The sequence below is a fragment of the Pseudophryne corroboree genome, chromosome 10 (assembly GCF_028390025.1).
Source record: "Pseudophryne corroboree isolate aPseCor3 chromosome 10, aPseCor3.hap2, whole genome shotgun sequence".
Classification (NCBI taxonomy): Eukaryota; Metazoa; Chordata; class Amphibia; order Anura; family Myobatrachidae; genus Pseudophryne; species Pseudophryne corroboree.
Window position 1 is genome coordinate 24,912,999 of NC_086453.1, and position 25,193 is coordinate 24,938,191.

Below are 25,193 nucleotides of genomic sequence, written 5' to 3' on the forward strand. Positions count from 1 at the left end.
TCCGAGTTGATCGCTAGCTCCATTCGGTCGCTGTACAGCGAAGAGGCAAAAAAACAGCACTTCTGCGCATGCGTATGCGGCGCAATGCGCACACGCAACGTACTATTACAATGAACAATGTCGTTTCACACAAGGTCTAGCGAAGCTTTTCAGTCGCACTGCTGGCCGCAGAGTGATTGACATGAAGTGGGCGTTTCTGGGTGTCAACTGACCGTTTTCAGGGAGTGTTCAAAAAAACGCAGGCATGCCAGGAAAAACACAGGCGTGTCTGGGCGAACGAAGGGCGTGTTTGTGACGTCAAAACAGGAACTGAACAGTCTGAAGTCATCGTAAGCACTGAGTAGGTTTTGAGCTACTCTAAAACTGCACAAAAAAACTTTGTAGCCGCTCTGCGATCCTTTCGTTCGCACTTCTGCTAAGCTAAAATACACTCCCAGTGGGAGGCGGCATAGCGTTTGCACGGCTGCTAAAAACGGCTAGCGAGCGTTTAACTCGGAATGACCACCCTAGACGGAATAGATGCAAATCAGACAAAACAAATCTAAGTATAAATCAGAAAGGCGGAGAGACTGTGCCAACATTATAAAGCATCTTACTGTAGTATAAAGGTTAGGTTGTAGATTCCAGCTCACCTGGGTCTCCACGGCGGGAGCTGACTTTGGTCCCAAGGGGTTATTGATGGGAATAGTGTAGTTGATAACCCTAGATTGTTTCCCGCTGCTGTCAGTTACCCAAGGGTTCACGATGACATCTGTGCGGAACAGCAGAGAGACGCCATAAGGGAAAAAAAATAGTGCTACAGACAGATTATAGTATAACGTACAGGGCAGGGAGTACTACAAGGGGGGGATAAAGTGCACCAAGATAACACAATGATATAACAATAGTTTGCTACAGAAGGGAAGACGGTGACAAAGGCAGATGTCTGACCAGTGAACTTTCTTTGCTCCATGAACTCGCTCATGAAGCGGGTGTCAGAGGTCAGCGCTTGCTGCAGGCGCTCCGCGGCGACGTGGTACACAGCATTTATATGCAGTCTGCCCGGCAGGTCCGTGAAGATGCCATCTTTAGAGAGACAACTACCATCTGGAAAGAGAGACAGAGAAATAGATGTGCCGCTGGTTAGATAGGAACATGCAGCTCAATATACTGTATCGCTGACATATCCAAAATATATATATGACATGCCGACTGTAAACATTTATTATTATTATTTATTACCAGTTATTTATACAGCGCACACATATTCCGCAGCGCTTTACAGATAATGTTTGGCCATTCACATCAGTCCCTGCCCCAGTGGAGCTTACAATCTATATTCCCTATCACATGTACACACAGACACATTCACACTAGGGTTAAGTTTTTGTTGGGATCCAATTAAACTACCAGCATATTTTTGGATTGTGGGAGGAAACCGACGCAAGCACGGGGAGAATATACAAACTCCACACAGTTAGGGCCATGGTGGGAATTGAACCCATGACCTCAGTGCTGTGAGGCAGTAATGCTAACCATTACACCATCCGTACTGCCCATTTATATTCATGCAGCCTGAGATATCACATGAAGGATTTGCCATGTCAGCTTACACTACATTTCTTTCCAAGACGTCAAGAACACAAATCAATATTCACAGTTGGAGGCTGTTAGGCAATTACCAGGATACTGCTAATAAGATCTGTATGTCAGGATACAGCCCTGGTCTCATTGCTGTGTACACTGTCTCCTTCCTGTGACAGCAATCGGGATGTGCAGCTAAATACTTGGGCAGACAGGGAAAAGACACACAGCGGCCTCCCCAGCCGGCCTCGTTATCCAGCGCCAGATGTGATGGATGATACTAGAACCCCAGGCTGTGAGATTAATCAGACTGATGCAATACAGGACTGCACTGATATCCCATAACCCCTGCACCTCGTTTGCACCAGGCACGCTGTGCTGTACTATGCCTCCATAACATATTTTCTCTAACGTCCTAGTGGATGCTGGGGACTCCGTCAGGACCATGGGGAATAGCGGGCTCCGCAGGAGACAGGGCACATCTAAAAAGCTTTTTAGGTCACATGGTGTGTACTGGCTCCTCCCCCCATGACCCTCCTCCAAGCCTCAGTTAGGTTTTTGTGCCCGTCCGAGAAGGGTGCAAACTGGATGGCTCTCTTAAGGAGCTGTTTAGTAAAGTTTTTTTTTAGGTTTCTAATCAGTGATTCCTGCTGGCGACAGGATCACTGCAACGAGGGACTTAGGGGAGAGACTTGCAACTCACCTGCGTGCAGGAGGATTGAAGTTTTAGGCTACTGGACACTGAGCTCCAGAGGGAGTCGGAACACAGGTCAGCCTGGGGTTCGTCCCGGAGCCGCGCCGCCGATCCCCCTTACAGACGCTGAAGAAAGACGGCGGAACGGAGGTCCGGAAACAGGCGGCAGAAGACTTCACAGTCTTCAGAGAGGTAGCGCACAGCACTGCAGCTGTGCGCCATTGTTGCTACACGGCTCACTGACACGGTCACGGAGGGTGCAGGGCGCTGCTGGGGGCGCCCTGGGCAGCAATATAAATACCTATTTGGCAAATAAATACATCACATATAGCCATTAAGGCTATATGTATGTATTTAACCCAGGCCAGTTTTCCTAATAACCGGGAGAAAAGCCCGCCGTGAAAGGGGCGGAGCTTATTCTCCTCAGCACTCAGCGCCATTTTCCTGACCAGCTCCGCTGGTGAGGAAGGCTCCCACTTTCCCCTGCACTACAGAAACAGGGTTAAAGAGAAGGGGGGCATAAATTGGCGATATAATTATATATTAAGAGCCCATATATAGAAACAACACCTTCTAGGGTTGTTATATACATTATGGCGCTTTTGGTGTGTGCTGGCAAACTCTCCCTCTGTCTCCCCAAAGGGCTAGTGGGTCCTGTCCTCTATCAGAGCATTCCCTGTATGTGTGTGCTGTAGGTCGGTACGTGTGTGTCGACATGTATGAGGAAAATGTTGGTGAGGAGACGGAGAAAATTGCCTGTAATGGTGATGTCACTCTCTAGGGAGTCGACACCAGAATGGATGGCTTACTTATGGAATTACGTGATAATGTCAACACGCTGCAAGCCGGTTGACGACATGAGACAGCCGGCGGACAAATTAGTATCGGTCCAGGCGTCTCAGACACCGTCAGGGGCTTGTAAAAACGCCCATTTACCTCAGTCGGTCGACAGACACTGACACGGACACTGACCCCAGTGTCGACGGTGAAGAAACAAACGTATTTATCCTTTAGGGCCACAAGTTACATGTTAAGGGCAATGAAGGAGGTGTTACGTATTTCTGATACCACAAGTACCACAAATAAGGGTATTTTGTAGGGTGGGAATAAACTACTTGTAGTTTTGCCTGAATCAGATAAATTAAATGAAGTGTGTGATGATACGTGGGGTTCCTCCGACAGAAAGTTATGGGCGGTATACCCTTTTTCCCGCCAGTAGTAAGGGCGAGTTGGAAAACACACCTTAGGGTGGACAAGGCGCTCACACGCTTATAAAAAACATGGCGTTACCGTTTCCAGATACGGCCGCCCTCAAGGAGCCAGCTGATAGGAAGCTGGAAAATATCATAACAGTATATACACACATACTGGTGTTATACTACGACCAGCAATCGCCTCAGCCTGGATGTGCAGCGCTGAGGGGGCTTGGTCGGATTTCCTGACTGAAAATTTTGATACCCTTGACAGGGACAGGATTTTATTGTCTATAGAGCATTTTAAGGATGCATTTCTATATATGTGTGATGCGCAGAGGCATATTTGCATTCTGGCATCAAGAGTAAATGTGATGTACATATCTGCCAGACGAAGACATGACAGTGGTCAGGTGAGGCAGATTCCAGACGGCATATGGAAGTATTGCCGTATAAAGGGGCGGTCCATTGGACCTGGTGGCCATGGCAACAGCTGAAAAATCCACCTTTTGTTACCCCGAGTCACATATTGGCAGAAAAGGACACAGTCTTTTCAGTCTCAGTCCTTTCGTCCCCATACGGGCAGGCGGGCGAAGGCCAGTCATATCTGCCCAGGGGGAGAGGAAAGGGAAGAAGACTGCAGCAAGCAGCTCATTCCCAGGAACAGAAGCTCCTCACGGCTTCTGCCAAGTCCGCAGCATAACGCTGGGGCCGTACAAGCGGACTCAGGTGCGGTAGGGGGTCATCTCAAGAGTTTCAGCAACACTCGCAAGGGAACTCCGGGATCCTACATGTAATATCCCAGGTGTACATTGGAAATTCGAGACGTCTCCCCCTCACACAATTCACAGGCTGTATTCCCAGCAGGTGATAATCAAAGTACCCTTCTTACAACAAGGAAGGGGGTAGTATTCCACACTATATTGTGGTACTAAAGCCAACCGGCTCGGTGAGATCTGAAATATTTGAACACTTACATACAAGCGTTCAAATCAAGATGGAGTCACTCGGAGCAGTGATAGCGAACCAGGAAGAAGGGGACGATATGATGTCACTGGATATCAGGGACGTTTACCTACAGGTCCAAATTTGCCCTTCTCACCAAGGGTACTTCAGGTTCCTGGTACAGAACTGTCACTATCAGTTCAGACGCTGCCGTTTGGATTGTCCACGGCGCCCCGGGTCTTTACCAAGGTAATGGCCGGAATGAGGATTTTTCATAAAAGAAACATGGACGCTTTCCTGATAAGGGCAAGGTCCAGAGAACAGTTGGAGGTCGGAGTAGCACTATCTTAAGTAGTTCTACGACAGCACGAGTGGATTCTAAATATTCCAAAATCGCAGCTTTTTCCGACGACACGTCTACTGTTCCTAGGGAAGATTCTGGACACAGTCCAGAAAAACGTGTTTCTCCCAGTGGAGAAAACCAGGGAGTTATCCGAGCTAATCGGGATCCTCCTAAAACCAGGAAAAGTGTCAGTGCATCATTGCACAAGAGTCCTGGTAAAAATGGTGGCTTATTACGAAGCAATTCCATTCGGCAGATTTCCCGCAAGAACTCTTCAGTGGGATCTGCTGGACAAATGGTCCGGATCGCATCCTCAGATGCATCAGCGGATAACCCTATATCCAAGGAAAAGGGTGTCTCTCCTGTGGTGATTACAGAGTGCTCATCTTCTAGAGGGCCGCAGATTCGGCATTCAGGATTGGATGCCGGTGACCACGGAGGCCAGCCTGAGAGGCTGGGGAACAGTCACACAGGGAAAAAATTTCCAGGGAAGTGTGATTAAGTCTGGAGAATTCTCTCCGCATAAATAAGCTTAGAGCAAATTTATAATGCTCTAAACTTAGCTAGACCTCTGCTTCAAGGTCAGCCGGTATTGATCCAGTGGGATAACATCACGGCAGTCGCCCACGTAAACAGAAGGGCGGCACAAGAAGCAGGAGGGCAGTGAAAACTGCAAGGATTTTTCGCTAGGCGGAAAATCATGTGATAGCACTGTCAGCAGTGTTCTTTCCGGGAGTGGACGACTGGGAAGCAGACTTCCTCAGCAGGCATGACCTCCACCCGGGAGAGTGGAAACTTCATAGGGAAGTTTTTCAACATGATTGTGGACCGTTGGCAAAGACCAAAGGTGGACATGATGGCGTCCCGCCCGAACAAAAAACGGGACAGGTATTCCGCCAGGTCATGAGACCTTCAGGCGATAGCTGTGGATGTTCTGGTAACACCGTGGGTGTACCAGTCTGTGTATGTGTTCCCTCCTCTGTTTCTCATAACCAGGGTATTGAGAATTATAAGACATAGAGGAATATGAACTATACTAGTGGCTCCGGATTGGCCAAGAGGGACTTGGTACCCGGAACTTCAAGAAATGCTCACAGAGGACTAAGGGCCTGGGGAGCTGAGAGGGACTTGATTCAGCAAGTACCATGTCTATTCCAAGACTTACCGCGGCTGCGTTTGACGGCATGGCGGTTGAATGCCGGTTCCTGAAGGGAAAAGGCATTCCATAAGAGGTCATACCTACCCTGGTCAAAGCCAGGAAGGAGGTGACCGCACAACGTCATCACCACATGTGGTGAAAATATGTTGCGTGGGTGAGGCCAGGAAGGCTCCACGACGGAAATTCAACTAGGTCGATTTCTACACTTCCTGAAAACAGGAGTGTTTTGGACCTCAAACTGGGGTTCATTAACATTTAAATTTCGGCCCTGTAGATTTTCTTCCAGAAAGAATTGACTTCAGTTCCTGAAGTCCAGATAGTAAAGGATGTATTGCATATACAGTTTTTTTGTGCCCCTAGGGGCACCGTGAGATCTCAACATAGTGTTGGGATTTCTTAAAATCATATTGGTTTGAACCGCTCAAATCTGTGGATTTGAAATATCTCACATGGAAAGTGACCATGCTGTTGACAAATATCTCACATGGGAAGTGACCATGTTGTTAGCCCTGGCCTCGGCCAGGCGATTGTCAGAATGGGCGGCTTTGTCTTACAAAAGCCCATATTAAAATTTTCCATTTGAACAGGACAGAACTGGGACTCGTCTCCAGTTTCTTCATAAAGGGGTGTCAGCGTTTTCACCTGAAACAACCTCTTGTGGTGCCTGGGGCTACTAGGGACTTGGAGGACTCCAAGTTACTAGACGTGGTCAGGGCCCTAAAAATATATATATATATATATATATAGTTAGGACGGCTGGAGTCAGAAAGTCTGACTTGCTGTTTATACTGTATACACCCAACAAGCTGGGTGCTCATGCTTCTAAGCAGTCTATTGCACGCTGGATTTGTAGTACAATTCAGCTTGCACATTCTGTGGCAGGCCTGCCACAGACGAAATATGTAGATGCCCATTCCACAAGGAAGGTGGGCTCATCCTGGGCGGCTGCCCGAGGAGTCTCGGCATTACAACTTTGCCGAGCAGCTACGTGGTCAGGGGAGAACACGTTTGTAAAATTTTACAAATTTTGATACTCTGGCTAAGGAGGACCTGGAGTTCTCTCATTCGGTGCTGCAGAGTCATCCGCACTCTCCCGCCCGTTTGGGAGCTTTGGTATAATCCCCATGGTCCTGACGGAGTCCCCAGCATCCACTAGGACGTTAGAGAAAATAAGAATTTACTTACCGATAATTCTATTTCTCGTAGTCCGTAGTGGATGCTGGGCGCCCATCCCAAGTGCGGATTGTCTGCAATGCTTGTACATAGTTATTGTTACAAAAATCGGGTTATTACTATTGTTGTGAGCCATCTTTTCGGAGGCTACTTCGTTTTGTTATCATACTGTTAACTGGGTTCAGATCACAAGTTGTACGGTGTGATTGGTGTGGCTGGTATGAGTCTTACCCGGGATTCAAGATCCTTCCTTATTGTGTTCGCTCGTCCGGGCACAGTACCTAACTGAGGCTTGGAGGAGGGTCATGGGGGGAGGAGCCAGTACACACCATGTGACCTAAAAAGCTTTTTAGATGTGCCCTGTCTCCTGCGGAGCCCGCTATTCCCCATGGTCCTGACGGAGTCCCCAGCATCCACTACGGACTACGAGAAATAGAATTATCGGTAAGTAAATTCTTATTTTTACAGAGGCCCATAGGAGAAAAACAAACAGTGGTTATCAGTGCTCAAAGAAAATATATCCTGCTTATAATGAACATACACAGGTGGTGCCCAAATAATGTAATACGGATATTCCGGAGGGGATATTTTTAATCATTACTCACAAACTCTTAGGAGAGAGGAGGGGAGGTGCCGTTAGAAAGTACTGGGTCCTAGGCCTGCATGGGGGCCCTGACCTGCCGAAGAGGCACAGTCATACAGCCAACAGCACAAAGGAGACCGATATTCATAATATGGCATGGCCACGGGATCGTGTTGTTCATAGAGGCCAAGCAAATGATATATAGAATAAAGCACCCCCGCTGTAATACATAAGGATATTAGAATTCATCAAGGAATTCTGTGACACAGATAGCGGTGGGTTTTAATAGCCCGATGGCACATGAGCACCTAGGGGGGGGGGGGTGTCTGGCAGATTCTGTTCTGCTGCAGATGGGATAGAATTCTGTAGTAATTGTGTAGACTGTAGGATCTCGGGAGCTGGGAATTATGGAAGAGATAGACGTTGGTTGGGTAAATACTGTGCATTACTGCTTTACTAACTAACACTGAAGTGATGACATCAGTACTCACCAAATATGAGCCATGACATCAGAACTCACCATGTTTATACAGACATATTTACAACGTTATACAGATGTGTTATTTAACTATACCTCAGGCCGGACATTTTCCTGGCTTTTCACGATACAAAAACATTTTCGTGTTGAGATGCCACAGCTCATGATGAGGTGTCACAGCCCGTGATGACGTGTCACAGCCCGTGATGGGGTGTCACAGCCCGTGATGAGGTGTCACAGCCCGTGATGAGGTGTCACAGCCCGTGATGAGGTGTCACAGCCCGTGATGGGGTGTCACAGCCCGTGATGGGGTGTCACAGCCCGTGATGAGGTGTCACAGCCCGTGTGAGGTGTCACAGCCCGTGATGAGGTGTCACAGCCCGTGATGAGGTGACACAGCTCGTGATGAGGTGTCACAGCCCGTGATGAGGTGTCACAGCCCGTGATGAGGTGTCACAGCCCGTGATGAGGTGTCACAGCCCGTGATGAGGTGTCACAGCTCCTGATGAGGTGTCACAGCCCATGATGAGGTGTCAGAGCTCCTGATGAGGTGTCACAGCCCATGATGAGGTGTCAGAGCTCATGATGCGGTGTCACATCCCGTGATGAGGTGCCACAGCCCATGATGCGGTGTCAGAGCTCATGATGCGGTGTCACATCCCGTGATGAGGTGTCACAGCCCATGATGCGGTGTCAGAGCTCATGATGCGGTGTCACATCCCGTGATGAGGTGTCACAGCCCGTGATGAGGTGCCACAGCCCATGATGAGGTGTGCCACAGCCCGTGATGAGGTGTCACAGCCCGTGATGAGGTGTCACAGCCCATGATGCGGTGTCAGAGCTCATGATGCGATGTCACATCCCGTGATGAGGTGTCACAGCCCGTGATGAGGTGCCACAGCCCATGATGAGGTGTGCCACAGCCCGTGATGAGGTGTCACAGCCCGTGATGCGGTGTCAGAGCTTGTGATGAGGTGTCACAGCCTGTGATGAGGTGTCACAGCCTGTGATGAGGTGTCACAGTCCGTGATGAGGTGTCACAGCCCGTGATGAGGTGTCACAGCCCGTGATGTGATGTCAGAGCTTGTGATGACATGTCAGAGCTTGTGATGAGGTGTCACAGCCCGTGATGAGGTGTCACAGTCCGTGATGAGGTGTCACAGTCCGTGATGAGGTGCCACAGCCCGTGATGAGGTGTCACAGCCCGTGATGCGGTGTCAGAGCTTGTGATGAGGTGTCACAGCCTGTGATGAGGTGTCACAGTCCGTGATGAGGTGTCACAGCCCGTGATGAGGTGTCACAGCCCGTGATGTGATGTCAGAGCTTGTGATGACATGTCAGAGCTTGTGATGAGGTGTCACAGTCCGTGATGAGGTGTCACAGCCCGTGATGAGGTGTCACAGCCCGTGATGTGATGTCAGAGCTTGTGATGACATGTCAGAGCTTGTGATGAGGTGTCACAGTCCGTGATGAGGTGTCACAGTCCGTGACGAGGTGTCACAGTCCTTGATGAGGTGTCACAGCCTGTGATGTGATGTCAGTAAGGTGTCACAGGCTACAGTAATACAATAGAGATCTATAGAATTCTAGCTTCTGACACCACACCATGAGTAGTGATATCACACAACTGTTTTTCCTATTTGCATATCACTGAAAGCCGCCCTATTTAAGCTATGTCCGACCAGGATGATAGTTAACTGATGACACTTTTGCACATCTACGCAGAGCCGGCCCTAACCAATATGATGCCCTAGGCAAGATTTTGGCTGGTGCCCTCTAGCACCACCGCTGTTTCTGCCTCTGACCTTGCACCTCTTCCCCAGCACCATCACCCCTCACCCATAGCAGTCCTTATTTTGGTGTTTGTACCCCCTATATTTTAAATAGGAACAGTTTACACATTTGGCGCACAGCCCAAAAAAGGGTGTGTTTTTGCTGGCAAGGGGCATGGCCACACAATAGTAACCCCAATTCCAATTAAGCCACACAGTACTGCAACTTTATTCACATTTGATCATGCGATAGTGTTCATAATTCATATTACATCCCACAGTAGTATCACTTTACCTTATAAACGTTACTACTCACAGTAGAGCCCCTTATTCACATTACATCATACCCTATTGCTCTTTATTCACATTAGACGACACAGTAGTGCCCTTTCTATATGCAACGCCACATAGTAGAGCACCTTATACACATAATGCCACACATTAGTAATGCATTTATACACATAATTCCACACAGTAATGCCCCTTACACATATGAGATACATTATTAGTGTCCTTATAAACATAATGCGCCTTACACATTATGACAACCTTTATTAATGTCCTTATACACATAATGACACACATAGTGCCCCCTACACATTTGCTGCACATTATTAGTGCCTCTATACACATAATGACACACATACAGTAGTACCCTTTTACACATATGTTGCACATTATTAATGCATTTTTACATGACACACATAATGCTCCTTACACATATTCTGAACACTACTGAACAACCAAACCACTCACATGCACACAGCAATCACACTGCCACTAACATTGTGACCTCTGCCTCATAGATATTGCATCAATGCTAACGTCAGGCACCTTTTTTTTAATGAAAATGCATCTTATTTGCATTGCTATGTGGCTAGGATGCACAAGCAGCTTCTGCTGATTAAACTGATATGTAGCATGCCTATATACTGTGTGAGACTGTGGCTGTATCTGCATATGAAATGCTACACACAGAATATAGGCATGCCGTATTTCATTTTAATCAGCAGAAGCTGCTGATGCCCCTAGGCATATTAAATGCCCTAGGCAATTGCCTAGTTTGCCTATGCCTAAGGCCGGCTCTGCATCTACCCATCTCACTTGTGCATTTATAACACTCTAATTAGTTACACACAGATACTGACCCTCGTCCTGAGTGGAGCTAGGGGTGGAGTTGTTGCTTGGGTCAGTGGGCAGGTCCTCGCTGGGGAGAAGGTCCAGAGCAGGCAGGGAGTCCAGCAGCCCCGTACTGGCCATTTCCGAGAGAGGAGTCACCGTCTGACTGGAGGAGCCATCCAGCTGAGAGTCTGTCAGCGCGTCCGACTGTCCGGTCATGTCTTCTGCTGTCTGCAATGATGTAATCAATGTATCACTAAGGGGGAGATGTCTCAAACCTTATAAGGAGCTCATGTAGAGATATTGCCCACAGCATCCAATCAGATTCTAGCTTTCATAGTATAGAATGTACTGGGCAAATGACAGCTAGAAGCTGACTGGTTTCTGTAGGCAACACCTACACTTGTTCTCTTTAGAAATATTTTCGGTTTAACGTAAATGGCAAACTTTCTTTTTAAACTGATCAGTGACCCCCTGACCCCCTCAACCCTCGCCCCCTCCCCTAACCCACACCCCTCCTCCTACTTTTTAATTAGGTTTCGACTATTAAACTGTTACTAATGAAATGCATTCGTAGCTTTTATACTGTGGGAGGAATTCAATTAGCCATGGTAAATTACCACAGCTAATTGATCCCCGGGGCGGAAATTCAATTATACCCGAAAGCTAGCACTGTCAGGGATTCTGTTTCACCTGCCCGGAGGCAGGACAAACAAAATCCCCAATAAGTGCTGCTTTTTCGAAAACATATGGATCCTGGAACTTATCCCGGATCCTGTGTGTTTCTGTGCGAAAAAACAGGGGGGGGGTGTCTATTCATGAAGCAGTGGAGGGTACGGAGAAGTGAACCAGTGGAGAAGTTGTCCATGGCAACCAATCAGCTGCTACGTATAATTAAATAGAATGCACTTTATAAATGCTACGTCAACACTGGTTGGTTGCTCACTTCTCCACACTTTTCGCTGTTTCATGAATTGGCCCAGGGTCATTGAATCACCCCCTACCCCCCCCCCCCCCCCCCCAAAAAAAAATGTAAAAACCAAACTAAAAAAAAATTGCAGCAAAACAGGATTTTACCGCAATTTTTGGACTGTAAAAATGGATCACAGGTAATTGAATTCCCCCTGTATCATTAGTTTCCTTGCTTTTTATGTTTATTGTAACAATGTATAGTAACATTGAACGGCCGATATATATCGCGGGTCCGTCGGCCAGTGTGTACGGCCGGTACGTCGGTGAACTCCGTCGTTTACAGAGGTACTGCGTCGGCCCCGCAGCACAGCCGACGGACAATATATCTACCGATATATTGGCGCGTCGCTGTGTGTGTACGCCGGTCGGCCGACCGCCCGTACACATGCTGCGGCGGCCGGCGGTGATTGACAGCTGAACTGGGCGGGCGTGTGTACACGCCCGCCCAGTTCATGACGTCAGTCCCCGACGGATCGGGCAGTGTGTATGCACAACACACTGCCCGATCCGTCCATAGATATATCTGCAGATCAATTGATCAGCAGATATATCTTCCAGTGTTTACCCACCTTTAGCCTTGCTTATATAACTACATTGTTTGAACTGCAATGTATCACTCTCCAAGGCTTGATAAACCTGGGCCTTACTGTGCTATAACCTAGATACTTTGGGGGTAATGCAAGAGAGATAAAGTGCCCACAGCAACCAATGAGCATCTAGCTATCATTTATCTAGCACCATCTACAAAATTACAGAAGCTGCTTATGAGCAACGTCTTCACTTTCTCTCTCTCCAGGGTTTGATACACCCCCTTTCCCGTACCTCTTTCGGCATTGGTGGTTTCAGTAATGACAACAGTGAGGATATCTAGCACTGAACAGCCCCGTGTCTGTTTCAGTTAATTAATGATGGCTGCATGAACGAAGGTCTTACCGTTAGCATCCCTTCACTGCTGGCAAGGGAGGTGAAAGAATCGGTGGCCTGCAGCTTGGGACTGGTGCTCAGTTTAGTGTCACGGGAAGACGTGTCGCTCAGATCAGGGACCTCGGGAAAATCTTCGCTGACGCTAAAAAAAAAAAAAAGAATAATTAACTAGTGTCACATGGTGAGTAAGAGCCAGGCATAGAGAATAAAAAAGCATAACACGCAAAAGCTGCGTGACAAAAAAGAAATAAAAACACAGCCATCGAGTAGCTTCAACGTATTCAAGTGTTAAAGGGTCGATACAGCTGAAATAGGAGGATTAACGTTTACCACGCCCCCTCACCGCAGAAGTCGCTGTAATGTAAGATACTCGCATTGGAAGACATGTAATAAAAATGCGTGCAAAAAGACAAAAAAAAAGGAGACAACCACTGCAACTGAGCAACTGACTTTCCCTTCTACTCCCCATGGGGGTCATTCCGACCCGTTCGCACGCAGCGGTTCTTCACTGCGGTGCGAATGGGTCAGAACTGCGCATGCGCGGTGGCCACAATGCGCACGCGCGTCGTTGCTCGGCGACGGGTGTCGCAGAGCAGCAGCCAGAAAAAAGAAGAAAGTGATCGCTAACGCGATCGCAAGAAGATTGACAGCGGGGAGGCGTTCCGGGGCGTCTACTCACCGTTTTCCGGGCGTGGAGACCTAAATGCAGGACGTGTCCCAGGCGTTTGGAGGGCAGATGTCTGACATCAATCCCGGGACCTTCGTCGCTGGATCCATCGCACAGGGTAAGTAAGTCTGACCCTGGTCTTATTTTGCATTAAACTTTTTTTGCATAGCAGGGCTGCACAAGCGATCGCAGCCCTGCTATGCTAAAATACACTCCCCCATAGGCGGCGTCTAGTTGATCGCACCAGCAGCAAAAAGTTGCTACGTGCGATCAACTCGGAATCACCCCCCATATTGGGGTAGCAGTGGATTCACTGACAGACGCAATACCGATGGTCATAATCCCAACAGCCATTGACAGACAGTCAAAATACCGACACGGTCAAAATTCCGACTTTCATTATACCAACATGTTCAAAATGCCGACATAGTCAGAATACCGACATTTGAATTGCTGATGTGTCAAAATGCCAACACGGTCAAAATACTGACATTAATTATACCAACACAGTCAAAATGCCGACGTAGACAGAATACCGACATTTGAAATGCCGACGTGTGAAAATGCCGACGTGTGTTTTTAAAGAATTTTTGACCAAAAACAGACTTGTCCATACTTTACCATCGCAGTGGACCTGGAGGGGGAACATAATAACCGTGCCCGAAACATGGCGAGTGTAGTGAGCCATGCGAGGGGACGCGGTACACATACACGGTCTCCATGTCGACCTATGTCAACATTGACACAAAAAAAAACAGAAAAACTCATGTCTGTATTTTGAAATGTCGGCATTTCAAATATCGGTATTCTGACTATGTCGGCATTTTGAAAATGTTGGCATAATGAATATCGGTATTTTGACCGTGTTGGTATTTTGACTGTCGGTCAATGGCTGTGGGGATTATGACCTTCGGTACTGTGTCCTTTGGTAAATCATACTGAACCCCCATATTGCATAGGCCAATAATCCCCTCCCCTATATACATTGCTCTGCATGCTCCCATCAAGTAACCAACCGTGGGGTCCAGTTCCGGCAGCTATTATCTTACTGGAGTCCACACTAAGTGAGCATTGTGTGGGGTACCCCTGCCTTTGTACACAACAAGGAGTATTGTCCAGGTCAGGGATAGGCAACCCTTGACACTAGCACCACAAGGTGGCACTCAAGGATGTTCTGAGTTGCACTTGTGGATCAGTCCATCTTCTAATAGGCTCTTGTTCCTCCCCTCCTCTTCCATTCATAGAGGGCACAATTTGGGTGCACTGCACACCCTCTCCTAAACGAAGAACCCACGTGTGGCCTACATACCCAACAAAGCTTGACCCACAGTCAGATAACAGGACAAAAAGGGAGATCTATCAGAGCTTGGACAGAGATAAAGTGCAGAGAGATAAAGTAACAATCAGCTCCTGTCCTTTTTCAAGCACAGCCTGTAACATGGCAGTTAGGAGCTGATTGACTGGGGGTCATTCCGAGTTGATCGCTCGCTAGCTACTTTTTGCAGCGCTGCTATCAGATAGTCGCCGTCCACAGGGGAGTGTATTTTAGTGTTGCAAGTGTGCGAACGGGTTTGCAGCCGAGCGGTACAAAAACAGTTTGTGCAGTTTCTGAGTAGCCCAGGACTTACTCAGCCGCTGCGATCACATCAGCCTGTCCGGTCCCGGAATTGACGTCAGACACTCGCCCTGCAAACGCTTAGACATGCCTGCGTTTTTCCAACCACTCCCAGAAAACGGTCAGTTGCCACCCACAAACGCCTTCTTCCTGTCAATCACCTTGCAATCGGCCGTGCGAATGGATTCTTCGTTAAATCCATCGCTCAACACCGATCCGCTTTGTACCCGTACGACGCGCCTGCGCATTGCGGTGCATATGCATGCGCAGTTCTGATCTGATTGCTGCGCTGTGAAAAAACCTAGCGTGCGATCAGGTCGGAATGACCCCCTCTCTCCAAGCTTTGATAAATATCCCCCAAGGTTCAGGCTACAAATTATCAACCTCACCTAAGAAAACTAGCTTCATAAAGGTATGACAGAGAAGCCGCTGCCAATATCAGCGCCCATCTATTCCTTCTGTAATTTGTGTATGTGTTGTAATATTACCGCGGCGCGAGCGCATAAACTGCCTTTACTTTTAGTGGGAGATACTCTGCAAGGAACGGGAATCTGGACAGTATAGAAACAAAGGCCATCGCGCATTTTATCTAAAAAGTATTTTGTTCCTCCAAGTACCTGTTATCATTATTATTTATTCTGTTGACCTAAAACGTCTTCTGTGATGAGCGAGGTTCGGTTTTACTCGGTTTTACTCGGTTTTACTCGGTTCTCAAAACGGCATCTTATTGGCTATCCAAAACACGTGACATCCGTGAGCCAATAAGATGCCGTTTTGAGAACCGAGTAAAACCGAGTAAAACCGAGTAAAACCGAACCCGCTCATTGAAGTTCCTACGTGGCCAGCTAATACTTTACAGATAGAAAAGTGGAACATTTCATTTACTGACCCATTAAAACAAATCCCCACGACAAGGGCTGTGCGGATATTAACCCACAGCGGATTTGCGCAGGCCGCCAGGAAGAGACCCGCGACTGTTCCGGTACCACACTCACCCCAGACCATTCAGCAGCTCACGGGGAGACACGTAATCATCGTCCTCACTAGTCAGTCCCAGTTCTGTACCATAGCATTGGTGAACGATGTGCCACAGTTCCTGGGGGGAGAGCGTCTGCCGGAGAGAGGACAGCGAGAGTATGACACTGATATAAATTGATGTGTTTTGCTTTCATCTGGACGTTATCACAGTCATTCCATCTAGGCACCGGCAATTCACAGAGCAGCAAATGCTATATATAATACTGTAAAACCCTATAAGACTGCAGAGACTGGCAGGAATACTGGGCTACCCACAGGGCCGTTTATCTGTGCAGGGATACCGAGGAAAGGTCACCTGCCCATCACCATCTCCTCTCTGCACACCCCGAGGCCGGAGGGGACTGAAGATGGAGAGGGAGAGGCCTCTGTGATGGCTGCACAGGCAGGAAATGCTGCATTGCAAAGTTTAGATCACAGGTTCTCAAACTCGGTCCCCAGGACCCCACACGGTGCATGTTTTGCAGGTCTCCTCACAGAATCACAAGTTAAATAATTAGCTCCACCTGTGGACCTTTTAAAATGTGTCAGTGAGTAATTACTACACCTGTGCACCTGCTGGGTTACCTGCAAAACATGCACCGTGTGGGGTCCTGAGGACCGAGTTTGAGAACCTATAGTTTTTAGATAATATAATAATTACGTATTAATGAAATAGTGTAAAATCCAATAACGAAACATTTACAATGGGACTTATTTGAAAGGAAAGGACACCTTAGTTCTAGCATATAATAACATCTCACAGGCAGACGCAGAGAGGAGCAAACATCATACATTTATCAGTTAAGGTGCAATCCCATAACTAATATTACAATATAAATGCCCCTTTATTATAGTTCCCACAAATACAAAGTATGGAAAATGAACAATTGCGCCCAATGACTACATTATCATGATGGGGTGCAACAAAAACATCAATAGATACACTATGGGGGTCATTCCGAGATGATCGTAGCTGTGCTAAATTTAGCACAGCTACGATCATCTTCCCTGACATGCGGGGGGACGCCCAGCACAGGGCTAGTCCACCCCGCATGTCAGTGCCGTCCCCCCCCCCCCCCCCCGCAGAAGTGCAAAGGCATCACACAGCGGCGATGCCTTTGCACTGCAAGAGCAGCTCCCGACCAGCACAGCTGCGTGCAACTTCATGCAGCCGCTAAGGCCCACCCCCCATTCGGTTCGGCCAGTGACCGCCTCTGCCCTCAGTGACCGCCTCTGCCTGTCAATCAGGCAGAGGCGATCGTAGCGGCCCGACAGCCTTCGGCACTACGGCGGCGGCGCATGCGCAGTTCTGACCTGATTGCACCGCTGCAATAAACTGCAGCGTGCGATCGGATCAGAATGACCCCCAATGTTACTAACTAGATGTTGCCCACGATGTAATCGCTTCTGCCAACATGTTTTTTTTTTATGTGAGGCGTAATAGCTGCATTGCTTGGCACAGGGGCACTGTCCTGGAATTGGCCCACGTGCCCAGCAGTGCTATACAGACTGGCGGCAGCAGCTCCTTTACCCAGTACTCACACCAATGCCACATAGGCTGCTATGTAGCTAATCGTATTGAAGTGAACGCGGGCCCGAAGCGCCTCTTCCCCACCGCTTACCAGCTGTGCGCATGCTGCCACATTTATCTCTGCCATTGATGATGCCAATACAGTTTGGTTTTATTATTGTTCCGCTTTAACTTGACGGATCGAGATATAACAAAGTGCAGGTGAGTTGGAACAAAGGGCCCGATTCAGACTTGATCGGTCTTGTTCGAAATCGTACAGCGGCCGATTATCGAATGACTGCGCATATGTATGCACCGCAATGCGCAGGCGCGTTGCCAAACAGCAACAGGATGGTGCAAAAATTTGAAACGCACGGGTGTTCACAAGTTGATTGACAGGAAGAGGGCGTTTGTGGGTGGTAAATGGCCATTTTCTGGGAGTGTCAGGAAAAACGCAGGCGTTCCCAAGTGTTTTGAGGCAGGGTGTGTGACGTCAGCTCCGGCCCCTATCAGCCTGATTCTATTGCACTGGAGGAGTAAGTCCTGGGCTGCGCACACACTGCACAGTATGGACAAATCATTCGATGGTGAGTGAGAATCGAATGGACTTGCAGATGTCCGCTGTCTGGAGAAGTTTTTGCAAGGCGCACACATGCGTTGGCAACACTTGCACGGGGCGGGTTTTACTCTCCACGGGCGGCAACTATCTGATCGATCAGGTCTGAATGGGGCCCTAACAGACAGACACATATTCTTATAATATTAGTATAGATGAATGACAGCCCCTGCTAGTTGCGAGATTCTCCAGTAGAGTTACATATGAAATCACTAAGTATGTATTAACACGGTGCAAGAGTTCTCTTGGAGAACGTCATCGCGGTTTATTACCTCTTCCTATAGTGAGTATGAGATAAAATAATCACACTGATTGTGCAGGTCCCAATGCAGTGAATACACAGGATCAGTCTGTGTGTGGGTGGTGAGCGTGTAAAGCACTATTCACTTACACAGAATCGCTGCTCCGGAGCAAATTCAGATAATGAAATCTTATCAGAAATGGTCAAAGTTCCTCTACCATGAGCATGCACCAGGGGTGATATACTGTAAATCCTCCCCAGGGATATTACGTGCGACATACAGTATGACCTTATGCAAATTGCTAAATATGTGCATTGGTAAATAAGCTGCATTACAAAGCAATATGAGATTTTCCCGGAGGGTAAATGCTGGGCCCGCGTGGCACAGATGCTGCATTCTGTATAATTAAACAGAAGATTATTCTTCTAAGATGCATCATTGGAAAACAATGGGGGGGAACAGATGGCACAATTCCGATCACTCTGCATACTAATTTTCTCACTTGTTTGTCACTGTCCGGCTTTTATGTCACTAATCTGGAACCTGCAAGACAGATTGCTGTCTGTTGTAGGCACACGGGGGTGCTTTTGTTGAGGGCAGATTGGGGTGTTGTCTGTGCATAGTGGTCTAAAAGTGATGGCAGTATTTACACCGGGTAACAAACAAGATTATCATATGTATGTTCGGAATATGACGATCTCATGGTCTGGAAGTAAATGGACTCAACTGGTTTGTGAAAGGAGGACATCTGTATCCTAGGAACATGGGGGGGTCATTCCGACCTGATCGCACGCTAGGATTTTTCGCTGCGCTGCGATCAGTTCACTACTGCGTATGCACCGCAATGCGAAGGCGGATCGTTGCTGAGCGTTGGATTTAACAAAGAATCCATTCGCACAGCCGATCGCAAGGAGATTGACGGGAAGAGGGCGTTTGTGGGTGTCAACAGACCGTTTTCTGGGAGTGTTTGGAAAAATGCAGGCGTGTCCAAGCATTTGCAGAGCGGGTGTTTGACGTCAATTCCGGGCAAGAACAGGCTGAAGTGATCGCAGCGGCTGAGTAAGTTCTGAGCTACTCAGAAACTACACAAAACTTTTTTGTAGCACTCGTCTGCACATGCGATCGCACGCTTGCAAAGCAAAAATACACTCCCCTATAGGCGGTGACTATCTGTACGCAGCGCTGCAAAAAATAGCTAGCGAGCAACTTGGAATGACACCCATAGAGAAACAACGCTGCCTGTTGCTATAAAGACTTTGGGGGTGATTCCGACTTGATCTAGTTGTGCTAAATTTAGCACAGCTACGATCAGGAACACTGACATGTGGGGGGACGCCCAGCACAGAGCTAGCCCGCCCCGCATGTCAGGCCCTGCCCCGTCGCATAAGTGCAAAAGCATCGGACAGCGGCAATGCTTTTGCACCTCAGGAGTAGCTCCCGGCCAGCGCAGATTTTGCGTGCTGGCCGGGAGCTACTCGTAGCTGCCCGAGTCGCAGCGGCTGCGTGTGATGTTGCGCAGCCGCTGCCGCTCAGGCCCCAGCACGGTCCGGCCACGCAATCAGGCAGAGGCGATCACTAGCCAACGACAGCCGTCGGCGTATGTGCAGTTCTGACCTGATCGCTGCGCTGCAAAAAACTGCAGCGAGCGATTAGGTCAGAATGACCCCCATTGTTGGTAAGCACAGAAAAAAAGGAACAAAGAGTAAAGAATTTTCTAAAAAAAAAAAAAAGACTAAATAAACAGACAAAGGCAAAATCAATACCCTCTATAAACCACACACAAAGAGAAAGCTGCCAAAGGCGCTGCAGATGAAGGTTTAAAATGTCACAGAAAGCAATTTTACCACCAATCTGCCAAACACTTGACATTTGAAATGTGTCCACAATCTCAAATCGGTTACTGTGAACTATTGTGTCCTCAGTATGTTTGCTTTTATGATGCTGGACAAATGTGCGGGACAGAAATGACGCTGAAGGGTTAAAAAAAAAAAAAAAGATTGTTTACTCCTGCTGCAAACAGTAATTAGCGATTCACCGTCTACTGTAACAGAAAAGCCGGGCGCTGGGCGTAATTAGGAGCACAACACTGCTAATGAAATTAAACCGTCTGCCTTTAAACAAACATTGATTTCATTTATGCGGAGATAAAATCTCAAAGCTACAATTCAACATTGTCTGAAAGTTGTTGGGGATTATTCATATTCGATTAAGGCTACTCGGGCAGCCAGGGCGTTACACGGAGATGCAAAGATTGTTTTGAGCAAAAAGTACAGATGTAGTATAGAAAAAAAATATATATACTACTGCATGCCAACTTGTGACGTAACCACATCAAATCAGGGTTGTGCCCCCTAGAGAAGTGCCCATTGCCTCTAATGCACTGGGTCACCCACCCCTAAAAACACTGATTCAATCCCCCTGGCATGCAAATGTTCTGATCCGCAATACAGTCCCCTCAAATCAGGACTATGGGCCTAATTCAGACCTGCTATCAGGTCTGAATTAGGCCCTATATCGTTTAAATGGCCATAATGTAAAAGGATCATTCCATAATAACTAGAGATGTGCCCTTCAGTTCTTTAGAAATCCAAACCCATCCGATTTTTGCAGATCTGAAACAAACCGAGTCCAGGTTCGGAATTCCTGAGGAGATCCGAGCCAAACCGAGTCCTAGTTCGGAATTTCCCAAGGTTCGAAATTCAGATTTTACATCCGAATTCCAAACTAAAACACTTGAAGCAAACCAAACCATGGGGGTAATTCAGACCTGATCGTAGCAGCAACGATCATGTTCCCAGACATGCGGAGGGACGCCCAGCACAGGGCTAGTCCGCAGCGCATGTCAGTCCGCCCCCCCCCCCCTCCCCCGCACAAGCACAAAAGCATCGCACAGCGACGCTGCTTTTGTACTTGTGGAGTAACTCCCGGCCAGCGCAGCTCCTGCTGCTGGCCGGCAGTTGATCGTCGCTGCCCCTAGTCGCGGTCCTGCCATGCCTGCGTTGGCCGGACCGCGCCCCCATAACGGCGGCCAAACGCCGCCGTGCAACCCTCTCCCGCCCAGTGACCGCCTCTGCCTGTCAATCAGGCAGAGTCAATCGCTAGGGAACGACGGCCTTCGGCATGCGCAGTTTTGACCCGATCGCTGCGCTAAACTGCAGTGAACGATCGGGTCGGAATGACCCCCATGTGCATTGTAGGTGGGGCAGATGTAACGTGCAGAAAGATTAGATTTGGGTGGGGAGTGTGTTCAAACTGAAATCTAAATTGCAGTGTACAAAAAAAACAGCCAGTATTTACCCTGCACAGAAACAATATAACCCACCCAAATCTAACTCTCTCTGCACATGGGGGGTAATTCCAAGTTGATCGCAGCAGAATTTTTTTTAGCAGTTGGGCAAAACCATGTGCACTGCAGGGGAGCAGATATAACATTTGCAGAGAGAGATAGATTTGGGTGTGGTGTGTTCAATCTGCAATCTACATTGCAGTGTAAAAATAAAGTAGCCAGTATTTACCCTGCACAGAAACAAAATAACCCACCCAAATCTAACTCTCTCTGCAAATGTTATATCTGCCCCCCCCCTGCAGTGCACATGGTTTTGCACAACTGCTAAAAAATGACCTGCTGCGATCAACTTGGAATTACCCCCATGGTTTTGCCCAACTGCTAACAAGTTCGCTGCTGCGATCAGGTCTGAATTAAACCCCCCCCCCATGATAATGAAATTAGAACCAAAACATGAGGCTCTGCGCACATCCCTATTAATAACACAAGTCCTTAGTAAATGCATTCATTGAATTTCCATGCATATTGGTATGGGCCACAAAAATAATTGCCACCACTTTGTCCTAGCACTAAGTACATTTAATGCACACATAGGGGTCTATTTACTAAGCTTTGGATGGAGATAAAGTGATCGGAGATAAAGTACCAGCCAATCAGCTCCTAACTCCCATGTTACAGGCTGTGTTTGAAAGATGACGGTTAGGAGCTGATTGCTGTGGAAGACCACGACTGTGCTCCATACTAACCAGGTAAGGTGTAAAATACGGTTCCGGTATGAAAGATAGATAGTGTCTAGTTAGACAGTCAATAGATAGACACCATATGTTAGACAGACATTAGGTTGACAGGGTCAAAAGGTCGACAGGGTCAAAAGGTCGACGTGAAAAAAGGTCGACAGGTCAAAAGGCCGATAGGGTCGAAAGGTCGACATGAAAAAGGTAGACACCATGTTTTTTGCATTTTTGTGGTTTGTGTGGATAGTTTTGTCACCTGGGACCCCCAATTGTAGAAAGGCATACCCTCGCTGCCCTCGCCACAAGGTTTATAACCAACTCTATGCCGACAAGGATAGAGAAAGTATGAAATAGTCTAAAAACATGTTACATTAAAAAAAAAAAACATTTGTCTATCTTTTTTATGTCGACCATTTTCATGTCGACCTTATGACCATGTCGACCTTTTGACCTGTAAAATACCACCTGGCTGAGTCCCGTACCAGGTTTCCCATTATTTAGGGTTAAAGTTCCCATGACTTAGCCTGATCTCAGGGAAAGCGTAGTATCTTTGCTATCTGAGAAAGGTAAACGCTCAGGCAGCAGGCAGTGAGAGCGGCAGCAGGCAGTGAGAGCGGCAGCAGGCAGTGAGAGCGGCAGCAGGCAGTGAGAGCGGCAGCAGTCAGTGAGAGCGGCAGCAATCAGTGAGAGCGGCAGCAGGCAGTGGGAGCGGCAGCAGTCAGTGAGAGCAGCAGCAGTCAGTGAGAGTGAGTCAGTGAGAGCGGCAGCAGGCAGTGAGAGCGGCAGCAGTCAGTGAGAGCAGCAGCAGTCAGTGAGAGCAGCAGCAGTCAGTGAGAGCAGCAGCAGTCAGTGAGAGCGGCAGCAGTCAGTGAGAGCGGCAGCAGGCAGTGAGAGCGGCAGCAATCAGTGAGAGCGGCAGCAGGCAGTGAGAGCGGCAGCAGGCAGTGAGAGTGGCAGCAGGCAGTGAGCAAGCAGCAGGCAGTGAGAGTGGCAGCAGGCAGTGAGCAAGCAGCAGGCAGTGAGAGCGGCAGCAATCAGTGAGAGCGGCAGCAGGCAGTGGGAGCGGCAGCAGTCAGTGAGAGCAGCAGCAGTCAGTGAGAGTGAGTCAGTGAGAGCGGCAGCAGGCAGTGAGAGCGGCAGCAGTCAGTGAGAGCAGCAGCAGTCAGTGAGAGCGGCAGCAGTCAGTGAGAGCGGCAGCAGTCAGTGAGAGCGGCAGCAGGCAGTGAGAGTGGCAGCAGTCAGTGAGAGCGGCTTGCCTCTGATGTTTATGTGGCTCCTCCAAGTTAGACATAGGTCAGGAGATTACACAGAGATAAGAACTGAGTTTGGGAAGTGGCTCAGGTATATATTATACCCCATTTGTGTCAATTCCACAATGTTGCCAGTTATAATGTCCACACTGTTGAAATGTCGCCATCGAAACATGTCGGCATCTGCAGAGAGCGGAGGGTGAGGGTTAATCTGTGGCAGCGGTGGGTTAGGGTTAGGTAGAATATAACGGCACGGTGAAACCTATGGTGTCCCAAGCCGTGGACCTACCTTCACATGGGGCATTATATAGCAAAATATGGTTTCACTATTCAACATACTTCTCTTCCGTGTGAAGTGGGCGTGGCTATGATGTTGCAATTCCAATCATCAGGCCACGACCCCACTGTGGCTATGATGGCGCAATTCCAATCATCAGGCCACGACCCCTCTGCGAGAAGACGTTTTTAGCATTATCGTTCAGCGGTGGGCGGGGTTTCATGATGCGGTCTGGCTTGATGTCATCATTAGTCCCCTCATGGTATAATGCCATCATCCGCACTCTGAGGACCCCGTCCCATCCATCTTACTAGGAAGTGGGTGGGAAGCGGGACAAAGGTAGCAAGAATGGATGCAGGTAAGCAATGCAGTGTGGTGGCACAAGACACTGGAACCATAAAATGTATTTAAATGCAGCTTTAAAAAGTCTCCTGTAAGGAGGAAATTGTCATCATTGAATTCATCTGTTGCTTCAAACAGGGGCCTAATTCTGGGATGGGAATGAAGTAAGAAAGAGCTGGTAACTGTGCACCTCAGTTAAACCATGCTGCGTTGCTGGTGGGGTATATGTAACATGTGCAGAGAGAGTTACAGTAGATGTGGGAGGGGTGTGTCCAAACTCAGATCTAAAATAGCAGCGTATTTGTGGACTACATGCAAAAGCAGCCAGTTTTTACCCTGCATGCAAATAATGTATGTATTTGCCCTCCCTGTATTGCAGCATGTTTTATCCTGGTGCAGAGTTACTTGCTTTTTCTTACTTTATTCTCAACTCTGAATTACAGAAGGATATGTCTCCTTACCTTATCTAAAAGTGCATTCTGCCACAGGCGGAAGATCAGTAAGAAGGAACGGTCCCGGGCCCCAAAGGAGGTGAAGAAATGCTAAAAAAGAGAGGTAGACAATAGCGTACAAAGTGATTAAATTATAACACACTGGTATAAATAACCAGGCGGACGTAGAGGAGAGGCTGCAGAGTCTCCGCAAACACAGTGTAATCAGCCATCCCCCCACGTGTCCTGCTAACACATCTACATCTATATACAGTATACACAGCACAC

The 25,193-nt window shown here is 48.0% G+C and overlaps 1 protein-coding gene across 8 annotated transcripts in view; it reads right to left on the reverse strand.

The window, feature by feature from the left end:
• The window catches only part of GRAMD1A (GRAM domain containing 1A), a 268,012-nt gene that overhangs the window by 27,321 nt on the left and 215,498 nt on the right, over positions 1 to 25,193 (reverse strand). For all 8 annotated transcript variants that reach the window (XM_063942242.1, XM_063942238.1, XM_063942244.1 and 5 more), the window contains 6 exons: positions 24,936 to 25,016; positions 16,196 to 16,311; positions 12,928 to 13,060; positions 11,052 to 11,253; positions 931 to 1,086; positions 633 to 751 (listed from right to left, as the gene is read on the reverse strand). In XM_063942242.1, coding sequence (XP_063798312.1) covers positions 633 to 751; positions 931 to 1,086; positions 11,052 to 11,253; positions 12,928 to 13,060; positions 16,196 to 16,311; positions 24,936 to 25,016 — 807 coding nt within the window. The remainder of the gene's footprint in view (positions 1 to 632; positions 752 to 930; positions 1,087 to 11,051; positions 11,254 to 12,927; positions 13,061 to 16,195; positions 16,312 to 24,935; positions 25,017 to 25,193) is intronic.